General features: G+C 39.4%; 1 protein-coding gene across 7 annotated transcripts in view; it reads left to right on the forward strand.

Moving 5' to 3' along the window:
- The window catches only part of LOC105473636 (coiled-coil domain containing 175), a 62,423-nt gene that overhangs the window by 19,490 nt on the left and 17,826 nt on the right, over window positions 1-25,107 (forward strand). For 5 of the 7 annotated variants that reach the window (XR_982369.3, XM_011727503.3, XM_011727501.3 and 2 more), the window contains 7 exons: window positions 799-880; window positions 8,945-9,081; window positions 10,790-10,900; window positions 13,053-13,124; window positions 14,977-15,112; window positions 15,662-15,793; window positions 21,905-22,043. Coding sequence is in view for 6 of the 7 variants with exons in the window: in XM_011727503.3 (XP_011725805.2) it covers window positions 799-880; window positions 8,945-9,081; window positions 10,790-10,900; window positions 13,053-13,124; window positions 14,977-15,112; window positions 15,662-15,793; window positions 21,905-22,043 (809 nt within the window). In the remaining variant the exon portion in view is untranslated. Of the gene's footprint in view, window positions 1-798; window positions 881-8,944; window positions 9,082-10,789; window positions 10,901-13,052; window positions 13,125-14,976; window positions 15,113-15,661; window positions 15,794-21,904; window positions 22,044-22,916; window positions 23,291-25,107 lie in introns of those variants that run through there. The other 2 variants (XM_011727507.3, XM_011727506.3) reach the window with 2 other exon arrangements.

Below are 25,107 nucleotides of genomic sequence, written 5' to 3' on the forward strand. Positions count from 1 at the left end.
TCTTCTGGACCCACCACCAGAGCCTTCTACATGATCTTCCTCCACAGTTGTCTTTCTCCACAAAGTAACCAGAGTCATCCCTACAAGATGTCCATAGGTTCATGTTGCTCTTTCGCTTAAATAATCTACCCCTGTTCCCTTCAGAATAAAATCTGAACTTCTAGCCTGACCTTAACACACTACATGATCTGGTTCCAGTCTATATCTCCAACCTCACCATCCTGCTTCCTCAAACACACCAAGCTGTTGCCTGCCTCTGTCTTGTCATCTGATGTTTCTTCCACCTGAAAAGCTCTTCCTTCAGATCTTCATGTGGCTGGCTCCGTCTTAACATTCAGGTCTTTCACAGGTCATCCCAAAAAGGTCTTCCTTGACCACCTAGAGCTGCATTCTTGCTCTCAGGAGTGTTTTATGGTTTATCTTACTTTGTTTTCTTAGGAGCACTTAATAGTATCTGAGATATATTACTTATTTTTTGATAACTTGCTTATCTCCTGATCTCTCCATGGAATATAGTTGTCATGAGGGTAGGGACCTTGCATATGCTGTATCCCTAGTACCTGAAACATATCTGGCAGGGTATGTGTTCAATAATTGCTTCTTATGTGAAAGAATAAATAAATGAAATATTAATTCATCAGTTCAAAGGAGTACACATTTTTGCTTATTTTGATAAATATATACATAAATATGTTATATGGGGAGATGGGGACTGGGACTTGTTGATTTCATAAGTAAATATGACTTTTCTGGAAAGTATGTTCTTATATGAATCTGTTTGGCTTCCTTTGTTCATAGGTGTTTTTTCGCAGATAACAAAGAAAAACTGGATGATACATCTAATGATGAAAAAAATGAATTCCTGAACAAGATAAAACAGGTAAGAAGGCAGAAGTAATGACTTTTAGATTATAATTACATTTCACTTTTAGTTAATATTTAAAATATGTGTGAGAAATATAGAAGTTTTCAAAAGGATATTTTTCATTGACCAATAATATGGTCGTTTGTAGTAATGTTAAACATTTTATCTCCTCCTAAAGTACTTTAAATATATGAAAGAGCAAAGGTTGGCCACCTACAGAGGAACTGTTTTTTGGTAACTTTTCATGTGAGTATGGGTACATTAGGAATATCCATGATTAATGGATTAATGGATATTTTTCATGTGAATTATTTAGAGAGTTAGAATCTTCTTGCTGTTGTGTGCTGCACCTGTGAAGTACAGCAACCTGCTCTACACTTAAGAATATTCTAAATATTATATATCATATCGTGATGGTTAATACTGTCAACTTGACTAGATCAAAGGATGCAAAGTATTGATCCTGGGTGTGTCTGTGAGGGTGTTGCCAAAGGAGATTAACATTTGAGTCAGTGGGCTGGGAAAAGCAGGCCCACCCTTAATCTGGGTGGGCACCATCTTAATCAGCTGCCAGTGCGGCCAGGATATAATGCAGGCAGAAAAACGTGGAAAGACTAGACCAGCTTAGCCTCCCAGCCTACATCTTTCTCCCATGCTGGATGCTTCTTGCTCTCGAACATCAGATTCCAGATTCTTCAGCTTTGGTACTTGGACTGGCTTCCTGGCTCCTCAGCTTGCAGATGGCCAATTGTGGGACCTTGTGATCGTGTGAGTTAATACTCCCTAATAAACTCCCCTTTATGTATACATCTATCCTGTTAGTTCTGTCCCTCTAGAGAACCCTGACTAATATAATATAATAGAGTTATATTATATTATAATATAATATAATAGAGTTATATTATATTATAATATAATATAATAGAGTTATATTATATTATAATATAATATTCTAAATACTTATTTAGAAGTATTTGAGTCAGATTTAGCCCCCAGGAGAATTCACTAGACATTTTTTTCAAACTTAGGTTAAAAAAAAATCATATCATAAGTAGATAATCCTGTGGGTAAACCAAAATTTAGCCTCAAAATATTCAGTGAAGCATTCATTATGATAGTGAACAATTGGGGGTGAGGGTGAGTAATACAATTAAAATTCAACAAAAAGGCCTTGATTAAATAAGTATCAGTATTGCTCATAATATGTTATTGAGTGACAAATACTACATTATAAAACAGTAAGCTGGGCATGGTGGCTCACGCCTGTAATCCCAGCACTTTGGGAGGCCTAGGTGAGTGGATCACCTGGGATCAGGAGTTCGAGACCAGCCTGACCAATATGGTGAAATCCCATTTCTATAAAAGTACAAAAATTAGCTGGGTGTGGTGGTGTGCACCTGTAGTCCCAGCTGCTCAGGAGGCTGAGACAGGAAAATTGCTTGAACATGGGAGGCAGAGGTTGCAGTGAGTTGAGATTGTACCACTGCACTTCAGCCTGGGCAGCAGAGGAAGAGTCCCTCTAAAAAAGAGAAACAACAGCATGTATGATATGATCCCATTTAATTACTTATATACACAAATACACATATACACCAGACATAACTGAAATTCTTCTTGTCCCTTGTATTGAAGGAGAAATATCCTTAGTATCTCTTCCCCACACCTCTTATATCCGAACTTAATTTCCTTTCTTTTCTTTTATTCCTTTTTTTTTTTTTTTTTTTTTTTGGAAACATAGTCTTACTCTATCACCCAGGCTAGAGTGGAGTGGCATGATCTCAGCTCACTGCAACTTCTGCCTCCTGGGTTCAAGCAATTCTCCTGCCTCAGCCTCCCAAGTGACTGGGATTACAGGCTTGTGCCATGACACCTGGCTAATTTTTGTATTTTTAATAGAGACAGGGTTTCATCATGTTGGTCAGGCTGGTCTCAAACTCCTGACCTGAAACGATCCACCCACCAGGCTGGAGTGCAGTGGCACAGTCACAACTCACTACAGCCTCAACCTCCCAGGCGTAGGTGATCCTTCTGCTGCAGCCTGCTGAATAACTGAGAACGCAGGCACTCACCACCATGCCCAGCTAATTTTTAAATTATTTGCAGAGACAAGGTCTCTTTATGTTGCCCAGGCTGGTCTCGAACTCCTCAGTTCAAGCAATCCTCCTACCTTGGTCTTCCAGAATGCTGGGCATTACAGGCAGGAGCCACCACCCCTGGCCACACATACTTAATTTTAATCATTCAGGACTTAGGTCAGGTACTCTCTGTCTACATCCTCTATCTTTGTTTTACCCAAGTCAACCAGGATATAAATTTCACATTTTTCACTAGTTTCTAAAACAAATTTAATTACACTAAGCATTTCATGATCTATTGCAAGCTCTGTTGGAAATTTTAGTGGTCCTGGGGAGAAATCCTGTTGCAGAGCATAAAGCCATTTTGTTCACCACCTTTTCCTTCTCTCACAGTTCCTCATCTATCTTCTTGTGGTAGGATACCACCCCACATACAAATTCTTCTTTCTCTTTTACAAAGCCTCTGCACCCATGCCCTGAGGCTCATCAGGGATATCAAAGGCAGCTCCCTCCCAGAAGAATGATTTGTACCAATTAAATGCTTTCCATTTTTGCTTTTGTGAACTATCACCATTAGAGATGGCTTCCCTTCTGGGCTACTCTGATTCTTTTAGTTGCAAGGATACCAACAACAGACAGAAACCAGACAAGGTTGGTTTGTTGGCTGGTTGGTTGGTTTCAAATTTGTCCTTCATTTTCTGAGCAAAATATTATTTTTCTTCCCATTTATTTCCTACTGCAGAAGCTATGAGACAACTTTCTGACAATAACTCCACATTGTCTAGCCCACGTGATTTTCTGAACAGTCTAGGACCCCTAAACTGGCATGGCTTACTTGGTCAAAGAGTTTCCCCTTAATCCTTAGCTCTTAGCCAAATTCCATGGTTGTGAGTGAGTGATCACTTCAAAGAGTGCAAGGCTCTGGCCTATTTATTATTTTCACTAGGTAGAAACTATGGGCTCTTAGTGACATCCAATCATAATTCTCATGAGTTATTGGAGGAACGTTCAAAGATTGACATTAAACTCAAACTTAACCTTTGTATCCCAGCCTCTCCCCTCCCCCACCGGCCCCTGGCAACCACCATTCTACTCTCTATTTCTGAGTTCAGTTTTTTTTAGATTCTGTGTGTAATTGGGATCATGTAATATTTGTTTTTCTGTACCTGAATTATTTCACTTAACATGATCATGATGTCCTCCAGGTTCATCCATGTTGTCACAAATGACAAGAATTTCTTCTTTTTTAAAGCTGAATATATTCAATTGTGCATGTGTATACCACATTTTTTTTATCCATTTATCTGCTGATGAACACTTAGGTTGATTCTACATCTTAGCCACTCTGAGTAGTGCTACAATGAACATAGAAGTACAGACATCTCTTTACATACTGATTTCATTTCCTTGGGATATATACCCAGCAGTGGCATTGTTGGATTTAACTTTTGTTATTATAAAATATTACACATTACAGAACAATACATAAACCACAAATGTACAATATTTATGTACATATTTTTGATGAATATAATTTATTAATTTTAATGAAGCCAAGTTTATCAGTCTTTTTCTTTTTAATTAATGTTCTCTATGTCCTATGCCATGAGAATATTCTCTTCTGTTACCATTGAGAAGCTTTGTTGTTTGACCTTTCCCATTTAAGACTATGAACCATCTGGAATTTACGTGTGTGTGTTTTGAGATAGTGGTCAAGATTCGTATTTTTCCATAAGGTTGTCCAGTTAACCAGCACCATTTACTGAAAATACAATCCTTTCCTTCACTACATTGTGGTCATACTATTGTCATAAATCAAGTGTGGATCATAAATATGTATGTGGATTGTTGACTCTATTCATTTGAACTAGTCATCTCTCCTCACACTAAAAGAATATTGTCTTAATTAGTACCTTTAAAATGAGATTTTGTGGCTAGTAGTATAAATCCTTCACCTTTGTTCTTCCAAATTGTTCCAGCTATTCTTGACGTTTTAAATTTTGTCATGTTCTTCCAAAAAACCTGTTCGGATTTTGATTGGGATTGCATTAAATCTGTAAATCAGTTTGAAGAAGGTTTCACATTTTCACAGTATTGAGGCTTCCAATCCATTAACATGGCATATGTCTTTTGTTTTAGATCTTCTTTGTTCCCTTTGCCTTAGCTGTTCGGTTTCACTATGATGTGTCCAAATTTTTTTTTCATTTTTCCTCCTTGGGATTTATTTGACTTCTTAAATCTGATAATTTCTATTTTTCATATGTTCTGCAAATTTTTCAGCCATTATGTGCTTACCTGTTTCTTTTGTCCTGTTCTCCCTGTATTGCCCAGGCTGGTCTCTAACTCGTGGGCTCAAGTGATCCTCCCACCTCTGCCTCTCAAAGTGCTAGGATTACAGGCACGAGCCACCATGCCAGGGCTATAGAAGATTTTGATTGCTTTTTCTTACAGTGTTGATTTTACTCAAATGTTTAGAAACTCTACATATTTATTCATATTTTAATTGTGCATTCTTTTTTTTTTTTTCGAGACAGTATCTTTCTCTATCACCCAGGCTGGAGTACAGTGGCATGATCATGGCTCACTGCAGCCTTGGACCTCCCAGTCTCAAGCAATCCTCCCACCTCAGCCTCCCAAAGTGGTAGAATTACAGGTGTGAGCCACTGGAGCCAGCCTTAATTGTACATTCTTCCTGTCTCTTCTGTTTACTGAGCCTGCATGTAGTAATTCTGTGGGAGATGCTGGGTCTAATGGTGTGCTTGTAATTCCAGCTACTAAGGAGGCCAAGGTCGGGGGATCATTTGAGCTCAGAAGTTTAAGACCAACTTGAGTGACATAGTGAGATGCTATCTCCAAATAGAAAAAGAAAAAGGAAAAAAAAAAAAAAGAATTTTGTAGCAAGAGTGGAATGTGTTGATTGGGCTTATACATGGTGGGGGGTGGGAGGGATGTATGTCAGGAAGAGGACCTGTCTTGTCTTAGGTATGACAATTCTATACCCAATTCTAGACTCCTGGGAATAGTTGCTGCCTGTGGTACTCACTGGTTTGGTTTGGAGAAAATCCCCACTACAGTTGGCTGATTAGTGTAAGTGTCAGAAGTAAGGAGATAGTTGAAGCAAATACTCCAGATACAGTTGCTCAGTTGGCCACTCCAGGGAATGGCCCAGGGCCCTCTTTTCTTTGTATCCATTATCTCTGACTTTAGGGTGGAGTTCTTTCTGAACCTTTCTACTTTTGCAACAGCCTTTTGGTGCAAGACTTTTTAATGCTAGTGTCAATCTTTTTCTGAGACTCCAATTGTATGTATGTGATTATTTGTATTAATATATGTATCCTCTACATATCATACCCACTCTTCTGTATTTTCTACTTTTTGTCTCCCATTCCTGTATTCTGAGCAGAGTGGTCTTATTTGAATTCTTAATTTTAGTTATTGTATTTTTATTTTATTTATTTATTTATTTATTGAGATGGAGTCTCACTCTGTTGCCTAGGCTGGAGTGCTATGGCACCATCTCAGCTCACTGCAATCTCCACCTCCTGGGTTCAACCAATTCTTCTGCCTCAGCCTCTGGAGTAGCTGGAACTACAGACATGCGCCACCATGCCCGGCTAATTTTTGTATTTTTAGTAGAGACGGGATTTCACCATGTTGGCCAGGCTGATCTCAAACTCCTGACCTCAGGTGATCCACCTGCCTCGGCCTCCCAAAGTGCTGAGATTACAGGCATGAGCCCGGCTGGTATTGTGTTTTTCAACTGGTAATTATTTGGTACCTTTCAAATCTGCCGTGTCACTCATTACCATTTCTAATTCCCTGTCATCATTTTCAAGCATGTCTAATATTTCTTTAATCATAATAAGCATAGTAGTTTTGTAGTTCAGTGTCTGATAATTTCAATGTCTTATGTCTTTATGGGTCTGTAGTCTGTTTCTGTAGTGTGTTGTTTCTGCCAATGTTTGTCCATGCTCTTATTTCCTTCTGTTCCTGGTGGAATATTGTATACTGGACATTGTACTTGAACAAAAAATATTTGTGCTATGGTTTGGCTCTGTGTCCCCACCCAAATTTCATCTTGAATTGTACTCCCGTAATTCCCACAATGTTGTGGGAGGGACCCGGTGGGAGATAATTTGAATCATGGGGGCAGTTTCCGCCATGCTGTTCTTGTGGTAGTGAATAAGTCTCATGAGATCTGATGGTTTTATCAGGGGTTTCTGCTTTAGCATCGTCCTCATTTTCTCTTGCCACCACCATGTAAAAAGTGCCTTTTGCCTCCCACCATGATTCTGAGGCCTCCCCAGCCATGTGGAACTGTAAGTTCAATTAAATCTCTTTTTCTTCCCAGTTGCAGGTATGTCTTTATCAGCAGTGTGAAAATGGACTAATACAGTTTGTAAAAACAGTTCGAGGATTAAGATAATGGTGTTTGTCCCAGGAACAGTTTACATTTACTTCTGTCAGATGGGTGGGGTGTTACAAGTTCCAAGCTACCTTAATCCGTGCTAAGCATCCCTGGTGATCAAAGTCAAGTTGCACTTGTTAACTTTCAATTTACCTTTATCCAGAGGGTGAAGCTCTTCGGAATCCCAGACTAAAATAGTGGGAGGTTTATGTAGGCTCAACAACTGGATGAGCATTACATGTTGGCTTTTTTTCCACTTGCCATGCAAAAAAACCCCAAAACTTGGTTTTCAAGTGGTTTCTTCTATGTTAGTAAATGTCTTCAAGGCAAGAGGAACTTTAAGTGCTAACCTTACCACTCTGGATTCTTGCGTTCTCCTAGAATTAGGCCTAGTAATTCCCTATTATCCTTTATTTATTTTTTATATTTTTAGATTCAAGTACACGTGCAGGTTTGTTACAATGGTATATTGCATAATGCTGAGATTTGGGCTCCTAATGATCCTGTCACCCAAGTTGTGAACATCGTACCCAGTAGGTAGTTTTTCAACCCTTCCCCACTTCTCTCTTCACCTTTTTGGAGTCCCAAGTGTCTATTGTTCCCATCTTTGTGTCCGTGTGTATCTAATGTTTAGCTTCTGCTTATAAATGAGAACATGCAATATTTCATTTTCTGTTTCTGCATTAATCCACTTAGGATAATGGCCTCTAGGTGCACCCATGTTGCTGGAAAGGATATGATTTCATTCTTTTTTATGGCTGCATAATGTTCCATGGTGTATAATTACCACATTTTCTTTATCCAATCCACTGTTCATTGGCACCTGGGTTGATTCCATGTCTTTGCTATTCTGAATAGTGCTGCAATAAACAGGAATGCAGGTATCCTTTTGGTAGAATGATTTATTTTCCTTTGGGTATATACTCAGTAATGAGATTGCTGGGTTGAATAGTAATTCTATTTTTGTTTTTTGAATCGTTTTTTATTGTCTTGTGAGTTCTTCAACACTTCTACAAATATTTTTTCATGCAGCTATTTGAGTTGTCCTGAGATAGAAGGTTGTTTTGAACTATTCAGCCCATTGTTTCTGCTAAATTTGACTTTCTTACCTCGTTTGAAGCAATCTATAAGCAAAATTTCTGATTTCATATAGGGTACTATTTTTTGTCCTCAAATAGAAATATTTCACAAGAAGCAAGCATAATATCAACTCAAAGATGTTTTGAGGAAGAGCTGAGGATGTTACTTTTTCTTTTTACATTTTCTATAGTTTATATTCTGGAAAAAGGACATACAAACATTGCAGAGCAGGCACGCACAGTTTATTCATCCCATTTTGCATTTCAATATGGATTATTACTGTATGGTTTTGCAGCAGGGTTTACTATTTTTCTGTACTTAAAAGCAAATTTATAGTAGAGGTCCCAAAGTATACAATTGCATGTTTGCTATAGAATTAAATCACTCAGCATTTATGGCATATTCACGGTGGGCTAAGCAATATACCAGGTGCTCTCCGAGTTGCCACCTGATGCAGATGGCCTCAGAGGAGCAGTGAAGCCAGTTGTCTCATTCTCCTCCTTTGTTTTTCTCTAGCTGGTTGAAACACTGCATGATGCTCGTATGGAATACAAAGACCTACGAGAGAAAATGAAAACTCTTGCCAGACAATATAAGATTGTTTTAAGTGAGGAAGAAAAAGCTTTTTTGCAAAAACGAAAGATCTATGATGAGTATGTCTTTACCCACACATGTGATTCAACATGCCATTGTTATGGGGTGCTTTTCTTACTATCAAAGTGGTGGCTCTACACTTAATCTTATCCTAGTTTTAAAATCTATTGACAAAAATGAAAATGTTTGCTATCATTACTGGTTTCTGTCTCAGCAGCTCAGGCTGCCATAACAAAATACCATAGACTGGCTGGCTTAAGCAACAGAAATTGATATTCTCACAGTTCTGGAGGCTGGAAGTCTGAGTGAGGGCCGTTTTCTAGCTTACAGCCACCCAGCTGCTTTCTCTCTGTGTCTTCACAGGGTGGAGAGAGAGAACACGCTGTCTGTCTGGTGTCTTTCTTTTATAAGGTCCCACCCTCATGTCCTCATCCAAACCTAATCACTTCCCCAAAGGCCTTCACGACACTAACCCCCCACAATGTTCCTTTCTGCCATTCTAAAGCACTTTAAATTTTAATTTTTTCTGATGAAAAAAGTAATGCCTATACCTGATTTTTAAATTCAAATATATGAATGTATAACTTAGAGAGTAAAAATGACCCAACTCTCTCTATTTCTTCATCATGTTGGGGGTTAGAGTTTCAACACATAAATTCTGGAGGTGGGGGAGGTGCAATTCAGTCCACAGCAGTTTGGAAGATGAGTCACTTAGATCAAATAGTTTCTATTACAGGCAGCTTCCTATCAATATCTGGGCATTTGAACAAGACTATAAACTTCTCTGAGCCTCATTATTTTCTCCTGCAAGTTAAGACAAAAAAATAACTACTTGAGACCCCATCTCTACTAAAAATACAAAAAATTAGCTGGCATGGTGGCACGTGCTTATAATCCCAACTACTCTGGAAGCTGAGACAGGAGAATTGCTTGAACCCGGGAGGTGGAGGTTACAGTCAGCTGAGATCACACCATTGAGATCACACCATTGCACTCCGGCCTGGGCGACAAGAGCCAGACTCTGTCTCAAAACAGAACAACAACAACAACAAAAAACCTTATCAGTCCACACACTGAGAGGAGCACTTTACCTCTTATTAAATTCATTCATCCGTGGAGCTAGGCATTGCAATTCTCATTTTATAGCTGGTGAAACTGATGCTTATTCACAGGTGAAGCTAATTGTTAGCTGTTATTAAGATCACACTCTGATTAATAGGTAGAGCCAATATGCAAAATTAGTCTGACTGACTCCTTTACCTTCCACAGAAGAATATGACAGAACTGATAAGCACGTTAGGAGAGACACACCCCCTAGAGAGATGGAGCACTACACAACTGTTCTTGTTTTGTGGTTACTATTGTGGTGAATGTTCTTTCAGTGGCTTGGGAATTTTCATAAATTTTATAAAAATGCTATGTGTAGGCCGGGCGCAGCGGCTCACGCCTATAATCCAGCACTTTGGGAGGCCAACATGTACCAATTGCATAAGACCAGGAGTTTGAGACCAGCCTGGGCAACACAGGGAAACTCCATCTCCACAAAAGTACAAAAATTAGCTGGGAAAAAATTTGAAAAAAAGAAAATCCTGTGCATAAATTTAGATCTAGCTACCAGCAGCAAAAATACTTTGTTTCTATTTTTTAATAATTTATTTAGTGAATAGCTCATGATCTGAACTTTCAAAACTGTTTTTGAAATTCTTATTTGTGTTTGCATGTTTGATTATGTCAGCCTTCAACAAATAACTCTGTTTTTCATGATAGAAATCAGAAACAGCTGGCGTATATTACTCAGAAAGAATACTTTCTGTCACAAAAGAGAGTAGACATCAAAAATATGGAAGAAGGACTCATCACACTCCAGGAACTTCAACAGTATGTTTGTTGCCTTTGAAATTTTTTATCTTTACTTTCTCTGCATTTATTTTTTAATAAATGATAGCAATAAATCTATGTTGATTTCTAACATACTACAGAAACGGAAGTTTATAACTAGCTCTCTGTTTCACAGTCTGGAAGTCATTCTCATGGACTTTTTCATTGAAAGGATAGACAGGTTCTGAATTCTGTGGGAGCTCCTGGGCCCCAGGAATGGACCAGTTGGGGTGCAGTGACAAGAATGTGCCTGAACATTGTCACAACACTGAGTCCCATTGATGTTCATTTCTGCATTCTAAGTCATTTTAATTTTAATCTTTTTCTGATTAAAAAATAATACCTATACATGATTTTAAAATTCAAATATAAAATGCATAACTTAGAGAGTAAAAGTTACCCTAATCTCTCCATCTCTCCACAGGCATAATCACTGTTAACAGTTTACTATATATGCTTTCAAATATGTATTTATTTGTATGTATCCAAAAATTGGATTATACTCTACTATAACCGAATTTGTTCCACTTAAAATTATACCTAGGAGGATGATAAAACAAATTAGGTAAAATGGTAACAGTTGGAGAAGTTGGTGAAGGATATATGGGATTCTTTGTACTATTTTTTGAGCTTACCTGTTGAGTTTGAAACTATTTCAAAACAAAGATTATATATATATATATATACACACACACACACACATATCTTTTCTCTAACTGCATAGTATTCTATCGTATAATACACATTATACTATATTGTATTTAACCAGCACTCTATTGATGGAAATTTACTTTTGTCTGTTGCCTATATTACAAATATTTGAAGTTAGCATATCTCTCTCTACCCATATGACTTTTTTTTTTATTTGTAATAAAGTCCTAAAAGTTGAAGTGCTAGATCAAAGGAGGATGCATCTTTTTCACTTTTATAATGATTGTCAAAATGACCTATGTAAATATTCTACGATTGTACACATTAAGACTGAGCATAAGGCAGCTTATAGTTCAGTTGGGCAGAGAAGCAAGACTAACACATTTGAAATAATTAATGAACCATATATGATGGTGAAAAATAAACCATGTATGACAATGAATTATAAAAAACAGTCAGGCATGAAAGTGAAATCAAGGAGTCCTTCGTTATACAGGATTTAAAATTTGAACTAGACCTTTAAAAGCAAGTCAGATTTTTCTGTGCTCATTGTATGGGGGAATAATATCACCACACAAAGGGAGACACACGATTTAAATACAGGACAATGAAGAAGCTAGCTTATAGAAGTAAGATAGGTGATGATGAAAATTCAAGCACATACCAACAGAAATCCAAACAGAGAAAGAAACATGAGACCAGGTATGTTTCTAGTTTATTTAAGAGTGTTTCCTATGCTAAGTTTTATTTCTGAATATTTCTTTCAAAAGATATAAAGCAGCATTTTCCTTATGTGGCTTTCAATTCATTTCTGTCCAAGAAGCACTTCATAGGGAAAAGGCAGGGCAGGGGATAAAAATAAAGGCTTCTGTCACCTATGTTGGAATCTTCACATTTCCATCCATCCTACCGCAAGAAAATCTTCTATCCTTAGTTACTACTTTTCCCCAGCTCAAGAAACTATATTGGCTTTCTGAATTATATATTATATCAAATCAGAGCTCAATCTAGGGTCTGGAGTTCCTCAACAATGTGTCAACCTTACTTCCTCTTGTGTCATAGGGTTATTCTCTCCTTCATGTCCTCTGTATACAGCAAGCCTACCTTATGTCATAACAGAGGCCTGACTTGCTGTTCCTTCCCTCTCTGTATTTGCAAATGATGACACCCTTTCCTTGATAAGATTGCACCTCCATTCTGACAATCCACATTCCTCCCTCTGAGAAACATTAACCTCTAGTAACACTTTGTCAATTACCTCCCTAGAAATCTCTTCTCTATCCTTGGCTATTCACCACAACTGTTGCAGAATCAGTTTGCACTAACACAGAATTGCAGTTGTCTATCAATCTGCCACTGAAATGTTTAGTTGTTTCACAAGGCTTATTTTGTCTCCCTATTAGACTATAGCCTTACTGAGCATACAAATTATACATAAAGAGTCTATTGTATATTCTAACAGTTCCCACAAATGCAAAATCCAATATGTTTTTCTTTTTAGAGCAACAAAAACAGTATATCAGCAACAAATCAAAATCCTGAGTGCTAACCTGGAAAGAGAAAGTCAGAGATGGTAAAAAAAAAATAAAAAAAAAAAAGGTTTATTTGTGTTTTGTGTTATCAGCAGTATATGTTATCTTAATGCACTGTGCAAAATACTTGTTGTTACTAGAACCCAAGGGAATGATTTTCCTAAATTATGTGTAAATTATCTCAGATCTAGATGTATTGGTTAATTTGATTTTTTTTTTTTTTTTTTTTGGTATTGAACAGAACCAAAGTTTTCCATTTCAATCAAGTGCAGACACCAAAGAGTAAAATTGCTAATATTTGTGCAATGCCTTTTGCTCATCCAGGCCTCTTTGTGAACCAGTAGGGAGGTGACAGGTGTGATAAGAGAGGAAGGTGGCGTGAAGGCTACCGGCTCTCCAGATGGCCTGCTTTGGTTGCTGTCCTTATTAGCTCTGTGACCAAGGCTAAGTTATTTAATAACTTATCTTTGCTCCCATCCCTATAAAGTGGGGAAGGATAACAGTACCTACCTTATAAAGTAGCTGTGAATGTAAATGAGATGATACATGTAAAATGCTGTATTTAGATAAGTGCAGCTAAAAAGCTCTTGCTTTTACTTAGCTGTATTTTATTATCATTGTTGTTGTTATTGTTAGTATTATTATTATTAATTTGAGAGAGAATCTTGCTCTGTCGCCCAAGATGTAGTGCCGTGGTGCCATCTCGGCACACTGCAACCTCTTCCTTCCAAGTTCAAGTGATTCTCATGCCTCGGCCACCAGATTAGCTGGGACTACAGGCATGCACTACCACGCCCAGCTAATTTTTTTTTTTTTTTTTTTTTGAGACGGAGTCTCACTCTGGGGCCCAGGCTGGAGTGCAGTGGAGCAATCTCGGCTCACCACAACCTCCGCTTCCCAGATTCAAGCGATTCTCCTGAGTAGCTGGGATTACAGACATGTGTCATCATGCCCGGCTAATTCTTGTATTTTTAGTAGAGACGGGGTTTCACTATGTTGGCCAGGCTGGTCTGAAACTCTTGGCCTCAAATGATCTGCCCACTTCGGCCTCCCGAAGTGCTGGGATTACAGGCATGAGCCACTGTGCCCGGCTAATGTTATTATTGAATGTGCACTTAAAGACTCTAATTGCACTTTTTTTTTTTTTTTTTTGAAATGGAGTTTCGCTCTTGTTGCCCAGGCTGGAGTACAATGGCACAATCTCAGCTCACCGCAACCCCCGCCTCCCAATTGCAAGTGATTCTACTGCCTCAGCCTCCCAAGTAGCTAGGATTACAGGCCTGTGCCACCACATCTGCCTAATTTTTTTGTATTTTTAGTAGAGACAGGGTTTCTCCATGTTGGGCAGGCTGGTCTTGAACTCCTGACCTCAGGTGATCTGCCTGCCTCGGCCTCCCAAAGTGCTGGGATTAACAGGTGTGAGCCACCGCGCCTGGCCCTAATTGCACATTTTTACCATTCTTCAAATATGTAGCTTTTTAATGTGGTGGTGGAGAAAAATTTGAGAACCCAGAAGTCTGAAATCTATTAGTAGCACATCCGGTAATTTAGATAATTCTATTACTATTTCTGCCTGGGCCTTGTTTTCCACTTTGCCCCAAGCCTTCCTCATATCTATCCTTTACCTGAAGGAGGCAAGCTGCCAAGTGTGGTTTGTTCACTGTTCTATTGGACGTGCAGATGTAACTTCTTACTCTGAAGCAACTTGCAGAGACAGAATTGAGGAAGTTAATGTTTTGTCTTACTTTTTCATGCAATGTGTGTAGTCTGCAACACTAATAGTGCAAACAATTTTGTGTAGTCATAGTATAACTTGTTTGCTTTGAATTTCTTCATCTTTTTAGTAAACTGCTATGTCAACTTAATGGTAATTCTTTTTGCTCTAATCTGTAGTGTTATAACTCAGTGGAAAATAGCTTGCTTGAGAAAAAAGCATGCACGTTGGACAGCTCAGATAACAGCTGAGATACAAACTATTACAGAAAAAATTCAGAATGCAGAAGCTAGACGAATTGAATTACTTAACGAGGTAAGGGAACTGAAGGAACTTAGAATTAGTCCCCTACATTGCATATCAGCAATTCTCCTTCAATATTTAATTAAATCCTATCTTATTAAAAAGTATTTTCCTTTCTGCTGATTTCATGTTTAGAGTGAGTTATTTAATTTTCTTAGGAAATGTATTCATTTGCTGTATATTAACTAGAGAGAATTAGCAAATACAGTAGAATATGCTTTTGAAGCATGTAACCAGAAACTTACTTGAGGCTAGTCTTTAGGGGAATTACCTCTAAAAATATGAGCGCATGTATAATTTTTTTAAGCTTTTATATTTACCCTCTGCTCACCCACTGTCCTCTACCCTCCCCACTCCTCATGTCATATTTATAAAAATATCATTTGGTGAAGAACTTAATTTCTGGAGGAAAAAATATTACTCTCAGTGGTTGCTGAGAAATTATATGAACTGAAATCAGAAGCAGGTCTCATGCAAAGAGATATTAATTTCCTGGTTATTTGAAAATGTAAGGCTGATCACTACAAGAGAAATGACAAATTCTCATTTTTCTCTAATTAGACCAGTCTCAGAGAAAAGGAGATCAATGACTTTGTGGCACAGATTGAAAAACTTACAATAGAATTGAAAGAAGAAGAGAAAGCATTTGTTAACAAAGAAAAAATGTTAATCAAAGAGTTAAGCAAGTATCAGGTAAATTTTATTTTGCATCTAAGAATACTTTTGGATGACTACATGAGGGGGAGGGGGAATACTATTTCATGCTATTCTAATCAGTTAAATGTAAAATAAATATTCTAGTATGAAAAAGGTTACAATTTTATTTTGGATCTTTATTCTTTTCCTGAAGAGGAAGCAGAGCAATAAGAAATATTTTTTCAGCAAAATAATAATAATAATAATAATCACACTTCAAATTATGTAGAACTGTTGGCAACGGCTTTGGAGACAGGTGGAGTTGTGTAGGGAGCCATTTGGAGCTGGCTTGAAAATAGCTGGGGCAAGGGAGATTAGTAAAGTCAATCTCAGACGTGCTCCTTAAAAAGAGGGTATCATGCTGCCTTGGGAACTGCCAAAAGCCAACCTGAGATAGAACAGGGCATGGATGCTGGGGGAGGTGGAGAGAAAAGGCACTGAAAGTACCCAGAAGTGCCAGGTCCACAGAAACACAATAAAAAAAATGCACCTTTTCAAGGCGATGGTATTACCCCAGAGGCAGCCATTAGCAGAGCAGCTGAGAATAGGTATGGTGGTAGAAGCCTTCCTGAGCTTAATTAGGTTTGAAAAGGAAGAAGAGGTCTTGGCTACACCAAAGAGGGGCTTTATTTGAAGGAAATAGTCTCATACCGCAGGACGAAAATAGGGAGTTCGAAAATTTCCTAGTTTAGAGTCTTATCTGATCCAAGTTGTCTTCCCCGACCCCATCCCATCCTGCCACATCCTGCAGAAACCCTCTGCAGATGTCTGGCCCAAGGATAACCAATTATTTCTATTAATAATATTAGTAACCAAAAGAAAGTAGTCACATTTTTCATACAAAAATACTAGGAGAAAAACAACTGAAAAGAGGAACAAAACTTTCCAACAAATAAGAACACTCAGAAAAAATGGTGGCATGGAACAAATAAAAACTATGATCAGGCCAGGCGCAGTGGCTCATGCCGGTAATCCCAGCACTTTGGGAGGCCGAGGTAGGTGGATCACGATGTCAGGAGTTCAAGACCAGCCTGGCCAAGATAGTGAAACCCTCTCTCTACTAAAAATACAAAACAATTAGCCAGGCGTGGTGGCACACGCCTGTAATCCCAGCTACTAGGGAGGCTGAGGCAGAGAATTACTTGAACCCAGCAGGCAGAGATTGCAGTGAGCCGAGATCACACCACTGCACTCCAGCCTGGGCGACAGAGTGAGACTCCGCCTCAAAAAGAAACAAACAAACAAAAAACTATGATCAAACATTCTTCTATGAATTTAAAAAAATAATTTAATAGCAGTACAAAGGAAAATTATTAGTATGGAAATGTAGGAACTTAGGCAAGAGATATCAGAAGGTGATGGCCAGAAAACAGGAAGAGGTGAAACAGAAACCCCGCAACTCGGAGAACAAACAAAGGAAAGAAAGCATGACACAAATGACTACAATGTTAGAAGAAAAGGGGTGAGAGGGTAGAAGAGGCGGGGTGGAAAGCATTAGTCTAGGTGCCTGGCATTCTTCTAAATGCTGCAAAACAGGCAAAAACTCTGCCTTTATGGAGCTTACTATCTAACACGGGAGAATGAAAATAAATGAGAGAAACAAGTAGAACAAGTAGTATATTGGATGGTTATAAAAGCCATAGAGAAAAATCAAGCAGGGAAGTGGGACAGGGAGAGTGCACGTGATATGGTGTGTGTGCTGTTGTAAATAGGGGTAGTCAGAGAAGGGTCCAGCCCTGAATATGAGGAAGGGTGCCCTGCAGATGTCTGCAGGAGATGGCTCCAGGCAGAGGGCATGCTAGGCAGGAAGGGCCTGAGGCAGGACCCTCCTATCTAAGGAATCACAAGGGGGTGGGGTTGCTGAATAAGAGCTGGGAGTGCCAGGCGTGGTGGGAGTCTTCTTCAGGAAGCAGATGCTGAGATGGAATTAGGACTGATAAGGTATATTAGGGAGAAGTATCTGTGACAAGATTGGGCAGGGAAAGCTGTCAGGCCATTATGTAACCTCTGGGGAGCTCCGGAGCAAGGATTGCCTGTTAGAAGAGGCTCCGGAGCAAGGATTGCCTGTTAGAAGAGGCCTGGCTTCGGCAGAAATGGCTGGATGCATCCTTGTATCACCTCCTTGCTTAGTCATTGACTGGGGACTGTCCCAAAGGAGCATGATACTGGCTAGATAGCTGAGCTTACCCTGAAGGAGCCAACTATTGGAGGTGTGAGCTAACCACATTCCTCACAATGGTGTGGCGAGTCCGCCTTCTAGGGGAGATCCAAGTGGAGCATCAGGCACACCCTTATAGGCCATCAGAAGTACTTTGTCCTTTGCTCTGTCTGGGCTAGAAAGCCATTGGAGGGTTCTGAGTGGAGGGCTGAAATAATCTGAGTTTTTCCTTTAAATAGGATCACTCTAGCTTCTATGTTGAGTAGAATTTAGGAAACAAAAGGGTGGACACAGGAAGAACAATTAGGGACCTAAAGCAATAACCCAAGTTAGAATGAAGGTGGCTTGAACCAAAATGGTAACCAAAGAGGTGTTAAGAAGCGGTCAGCATCTCAGATATGTTTGATAATTTTACCATCATACCTACTGGTAAAACAATGAGGGCAATCCCCTTTGAGTCATGAATAGGATAAGGAATAAGGATCCTATTTAACTTTTTACTCAAGTTTCTACAGTGTAATTTGGCAAGATACGTAAAATAGAAGCATAAGACTTGGCAGATGAGATGACTGGTAGATCACAGAACCCAAGAAAATCAACTGCAAAACCACTACAGACAGGTCTCCAGCCTGCGCTCGGCTTGCCAGGCTGTGTGCTCACTGCGTGCCTAATTCACACAAAGGGATAGGCCAGTGGCAGCCTGTGCACCGTTATTACATAGCAATAACCCGATTTCCCCTTGATAATCACCACCAACAACCTCAGGCACATTGTAATCCCATTTCTGCCTTTGATTCAGTGGCATGAGGAGCCCAAAATTAGGACGCAACCTCACATAGTGGTTTACGAAACTCTTGTCGTGCCCCTGGTGGAACCATTTTTTTCCCCAGTAGTATCTCTAAATCAACAGAACCCAAAGTCACGGGGAGGGAAAGCAAAATCATTAGGTTGAATAGCAAGAAGTCCCACTACCATTTGGGTCCGTAACCCATAAATTTGAAGGAAAGCAGCCCTGAATAGTAGTTAGATTAGTCACTGGTTCATAGTATAAACGTCCCAGTGTTGGGATGTGTTGTTGACAAGGCAGTGCTGTGACTGACTTTTCCATAGGCCTGGCTCCAATCCCGGGCCCTCCATTGTAAATCTTCTATAAGAGCTTTCCACAGATTTTGCACATCATCCTGATATTGCATGGACAAGCCCAGGCCAAGGACCATTCGCTTTTCTGGGTCCTACAGCCCTGTATCTGTCAGAATTTGATCAGAGAAGCACAGCCACCAGAAAACGGGTTTATTACAGGACTTGACCTCCTGCAACTGTGGTATCTAGTTACACAGTCTGGTGAGACTGTCAGCTTTACATCTGGTGCTGGGGCCTGAAGTCAGCAGGGCAGGTACTTGGGATGGAAAGACCAACAGGAAGTGAATGGAAGCAAAAACAAACCGGAACTCACAGGATGAGCGGGGGTGGACTGGAATCTGCATTGGTCTCTCTTTTCCAACGCTCCAACTTCAGGGAGATGAGGGATCTGGAGCAGAAACTGGAGCCTGTCATCACTGACCTCTAAAATATGCATGTGGCTCAGGAATCAGAGACCATGAGAAAGCATATGGAAGGATCTGAAGACCATGTGAACCTGACTGGCTGCCCCACTCCAACAACCTGAGCCCACAGGCAAGCAACAACTTGCTACACTGAACCTGGTACCCTACAGTCTCTTTCAGAGCACAGAACAAGACAATGGTTCCCAGGGCAGCCCTGGGAATCTGAGCTGCGTGCAGGCAATGGGGATGAATTAATGCATGTACATACAAACTTGTATTTACAGGCTATTCTTTTTTAAAAAACATAATATGGATAATACAGGATTGAGTTTCTTTTTTTTTTTTTTTTTTTTGAGACGGGGTCTCACTCTGTTGCCCAGGCTGGAGTGCAGTGGTGCGATCTTGGCTCACCGCAACCTCCACCTCCTGGGTTCAAGCGATTCTCCTGCCTCAGCCTCCGAGTAGCTGGGACTACAGGTGCATGCCACCACGCCCGGCTAATTTTTTTGTACTTTTGGTAGAGACAGGGTTTCACCATGTTAGCCAGGATAGTCTCGATCTCCTGACCTCATGATCTGCCCGCCTCGGCCTCCCAAAGTGTTTGGATTACGAGCCACCGCGCCTGGCTGGATTGAGTTTCTTAACTCAACCTGCCTAAATGTTGAAGTCTGGAGAAATGTACTCCTGCTTCTGCGTTATGATATTTTTGAATTATGGTATTTTTCTATGCATTTTAGCTTCTTTGTATTTATTCATAATGATGCTAATGGCAATTTGGGAGGAGATACATCAGCCAGCATATGAATGTATTAGTTAAGGTGCAAGAAAACTATTCTATCAAAGATATACTAAAACATGGTGAGCATAAGCAAGATGTGAAAAGGGTTAACAACCCTCTTTCCTTTTTTTATTGGGAAACTGGCCCTGGGTTAACTTCCTGGCTCCTTCCCCTAATAGCCTGATGAAGGTAGAATATCAGCTGTATTATGAAGCAACATTGCTTGTATAACAATGACTCCTGATTTGTACGCTGCATCTTGACTGGAAAAATAACCCACGGGAAACTGTGGCATTGGGCTTCCCTGGGTTTGGTGGCTGTCTTAAGTGGGTATGCCCTTTGAAACCTGGAAGGTGTGTCCAAGAGATACTAGTTCCTGTATGAACATGGGGTTTCTAAGCCAGAGAGGCTATAACCCCACCTGTGCGAGTCTCTCTCTTTTGCATCTAAATTATCACTTTAGATGAAGCCACTGGTCTGCTGTATTTGTGCAGACACCTCCCAATAGGAAAGCATGCCTGGCGCTGCCCTGCTAAAATTTAGCATTTCCTTCCAATTATGTGTGCCTACGACTTGGACAAAAATGAAAACTAAAACTGAAAGTTTTTAAGAGTAAACTGGGTCAAGTGTAGCCTAATCAAATTTTGTGAGTCTGAGCATCTAGTCGAGAAAATGCTCAAAGGGGTCATTATAGCAAGAGAGATGTTTGTTTCTCTTTCCCAATCCAGGCCATTGGGAAGGGGTCCAGGGCTGGCAGGGTGGCTCTGCCATTCTCAGCATGAGCCTAACATCTGTGTGTCAAGGAGTAGCTTCCATTCTCATTCTCCTCTGGCCAGGGGAGGGAAGAAAGGACCAGGGGAGCACACAGCCGTTCCTGTTGCAGGAGTAGAGCCCAGAAGTGGCACAAATGACTTCCGTTCACAAACTCCTTGGTCACGCCCATCCGCAAGGGAAGCCTGGAAACCACACTCTAGCCAGAAGCCATGTGCTCAGCTGAAACTCAGGAGCCCTCATATTGAAGGAGAAGAGAACAAATATTAAGCATCAGTTGGTGGTCTCTGCCTTAGTCACCATTTAAAATCCATTCTGATTTGCTAAGAAAGGTCTAACTATTATTCCATTTGAAACTAAACAAAACTTGAGTTTCAATAAGTAGGCAGGCATCTTCATGTTTTGCTTTGGGCACTTTTTACCCATTTATTTTAACGTTATATCCAATTACTTCTATCCTCTTCCCATTTCTCACATCCAGCATTTCTTAGAAGTGTATACTGTTTATCTGCCTCTTTTTGGTAAAATATTACTGAAGGAAATTTTCTCAGATATGTTTTTGGGCTGTATACATGGTAGTGTTCATAGAGATATAGCAGAAGAGGTTAAAGCAGAAGGGATCTTTAGAGAACCAATTGAATCTAATCTCCTTACTCTGTGGATTGTCAGAGTGTCAGTGAGTCAGGGAGCAAATATTTATTAAAAGATTAGTATATGCCATATATCTTTCTATGTACCTCAGGATAGGAGACCAAGACAGATGAAACTCTTTCCCTCAAAAAACTTACATTCTACTTTAAATTGTTGTGTGAATTATCCAAAATTATATTTCTCAATTGGTTTTATTTTCTTTAAAGGAAATATTTGTTAAGGAAACACAAATTAACAAAGAAAAGCAAGAAGAACTAGTTGAGTGTCTTCCACAACTTCAGGTGGCAGAACAAGAGTATAAAGAGAAAAAAAGAAAGTTACAAGAGCTCAGTAATGCTATTACAGGTACATATGAAGCATTTAGTAATTAAACTCAATGCCAGGTAAGGATTTCACTGTCATCTTCTAACACAAGGCAGGTCATCAGTTGCAAGCCAATGGTGAAGCTCACCGACCTTTCCCCATTACCTTTAGCTCTCTACTCTCTAGTTTTTGCTTCACCTACTAATTTCTCCTCCACACTACAGTCTTACTGTTGCTATTGTCAAAATTTTCCTTTTCTCTTTTAAAAACTATTTAAGACTTAGTCCTTTACTATATTATTTTATTTCTCTCTATACTTGGCAAAAGTAGAACTAATTCATTTGTTTGCTACCACGTGGAAATTTTTTCTATTTCTTACCATGAATTTGCAAATTATATCTCTTTTCCTGCTATGATTTTAACCATTTATTGAGTAAGCACTCCTCAGATTTGTTTTCACTAAGTTCCTCCTAAGGCACAGATAGGTAAGAGCTTGTCTCAGATCTGGGAGTTAGTAGAGGATGTGAAATATGTCTGAAAGTATGCATATTTTTAATTACATTACATAGTATAATCATGTATGTTTAATATAAAAATAATTATTTTTTCCACAAAAAATTGGATGTAATCATTCAACCCTGTGCCCAAGGTCCAAAGTTTATATATGCAGAATCTTTTTTTTTTTTTAAAACAAAACCAAAAACACACAGGGTCTCACTATGTTGCCCAGGCTAATCTCAAACTCCTGGGCTTAGGAGAGCCTTCTGCCTTGGCCTCCCAAAGTGCTGTGCCTGGCCCAGAATCATCTTTTTGGATTTTGAGTCTTGTATTGCATTTGGGGAATAGAGGGTCATTATCTAAGGAATCTGCCCAGGTCTTTTAGTGGGAACAACTTCCAGAATTTGTATCTTCTAGATGATGAAAGAAGACACATGGGAATCAGAAGGCCAGGACCAAAAGTTACAGAAAGGATTAGAATGGGAAGAAAAATTGTCTACTGGTTAGCAAAGACGAATATGGGGATAGGAATTAAAATCGCCTGTGTCAAAATGGTACATTCATATGGAACTCCAGTATATTCAAATGTAGAATAAAAAAAATTCAGAAGTGAATAGTGATTATTGCCAAGGAGGGTGGATTTTTAAAAATGTAAGAATGTTGTAATAATAATACATGGGTAATTGACCTGGTTCCCATTCCTCAGATGATTTTCCACTTTCTTGTCAGGTTTTCATGTAGTCAACTTAAGTAGATTTTCTTGGCCTCTTACTACTTTTACCCAGACTTACAATCCATAGGTCTCTTACTTGCTTTTTCTTTTTTTTTTTTTGAGATGGAGTCTCGCTCTGTTGTCCAGGCTGGAGTGCAATGGCGCAATCTCGGCTCACTGCAACCTCCACCTCCTGGGTTCAAGCAATTCTCCTGCCTCAGCCTCCTGAGTAGCTGGGATTACAGGTGTGCACCACCATGCCCGGCCAATTTTTGTATTTTCAGTAGAGATGGGGTTTCACCATGTTGGTCAAGATGGTCTTGAACTCCTGGCCTCATGATCTGTCCACCTTGGCCTCCCAAAGTGCTGGGATTATAGGTGTGAGCCACTGCACCCGGCCTATTCCCAGTTTTCTACTTTCCCAGCCATTCTTCCTATCCCTTCGTGTACTAGGTAAAGGATGTAAGAAACACTAGGAGCATAAAAGTAAGTAATACATTACAAGTACTGAACCTCTTAATGTAAACAAAGGGGAGAAAATGCTGAAGAAAGTAGATAAAAGAGGGGAAGACAGGAGAAAAGAAGTAAAGGGAACATAAGAGCAGGAAAGTTGGCTTGTCAGCAGTTACATTTACAGAGAATGGCATGCATGGGCTCCACACACAGAAAGCTTTTAGTTAAATCTGATGGATAAAGCATATACATATATCTTTGTTCCCTCATAAAACTCCCAAATATGTATATAAAGGTTTTTTTTTTTTTAAAAGATACAAATCCATAAGTACCAAAACACTGGCAGAGATAAGACATTTGCTATCTGCTGATTTATTATTTATTTATTACCTGATAATAAATATCAACAAATTTTGGGAAGACGTAATTGGATAGAAGTAGAAAGAGAAATATAAATACCAAGAGCCTGCCAAAAAGAGCACCATGTAGGCAAAAAGTTCTTTCCCCCAAAGCTGTAAAGTCACAGGCAGTGGTGTCCCCTGAAACTATGACAGCTGAGATGAGTCACAGGGCTAAAGGTTGGTTGAAAAGTCTTTATAAAGAGCAATTAGAGCTCCAGGTCAAACCCCCTCCTTGTGCAGTTAGCTGAGTGACTCCTCCTCAATGCTGGCAAAGAAACTGGACCGGAAGTCTTCAGACTGCAAGGTATCAGATATGGTTGAGAGCAGAAGACAGGTACTGTACTGAGATCCCCACTGAGATCCCCCTCTGAGCTCAGCTTGATGAATGCTGCCAGCCAATGGTGTTGTGAACTCTTCCATAATCCCTTACCCCAACCTGAGGAAGGAGACTAATGTATTCTTCCTCTAAGGAAACTGAACAGTTCAGGGAAAAGCCCCACAACAGCACCAGCATTCGATGGTCCCCTCAAATGGCTGGTTCGTTCCTGATCACTGTATATTGAAGCTCACCCAGGACTATTAAATGGGATCAGACAAAGATCTGAAGCACCCAGTGTGAAAAAGAAACTGAAATGGAAAGAACAAGAGAACTTGGTGGAAACAGAGAAAATGCAAAGAGCATAAGCATACTTTTAAAGAGTATATTCTTAGATAAATAAATATATTGCATTTATGAAAAAAGAAAATATGCTTGAAAGAAAGATTAGAGAACAGAAAGAGCTCTCAGAAGTTAAAAGTATAAATAACAAATGTCAAAATTCAATAGGAGAATTATAAGAAAAGTTAAGAAAATCTCTGTAAAAATAGAGCAACAACAACAACAAAAGGAGATGAGGAAAAGGAGAGAATGGTAAGCAAATTTAAAAACTATTCTGAGATGCCAAATATCTACCTAACAAGAAGAACAGAAAAAAATCAGTGAATAATCCTTACCTTATTATAATGATCTAAACAGTTACAATTTATTTAAATGAAAACCATA

This window comes from Macaca nemestrina, chromosome 7, assembly GCF_043159975.1.
Source record: "Macaca nemestrina isolate mMacNem1 chromosome 7, mMacNem.hap1, whole genome shotgun sequence".
Classification (NCBI taxonomy): domain Eukaryota; kingdom Metazoa; phylum Chordata; class Mammalia; order Primates; family Cercopithecidae; genus Macaca; species Macaca nemestrina.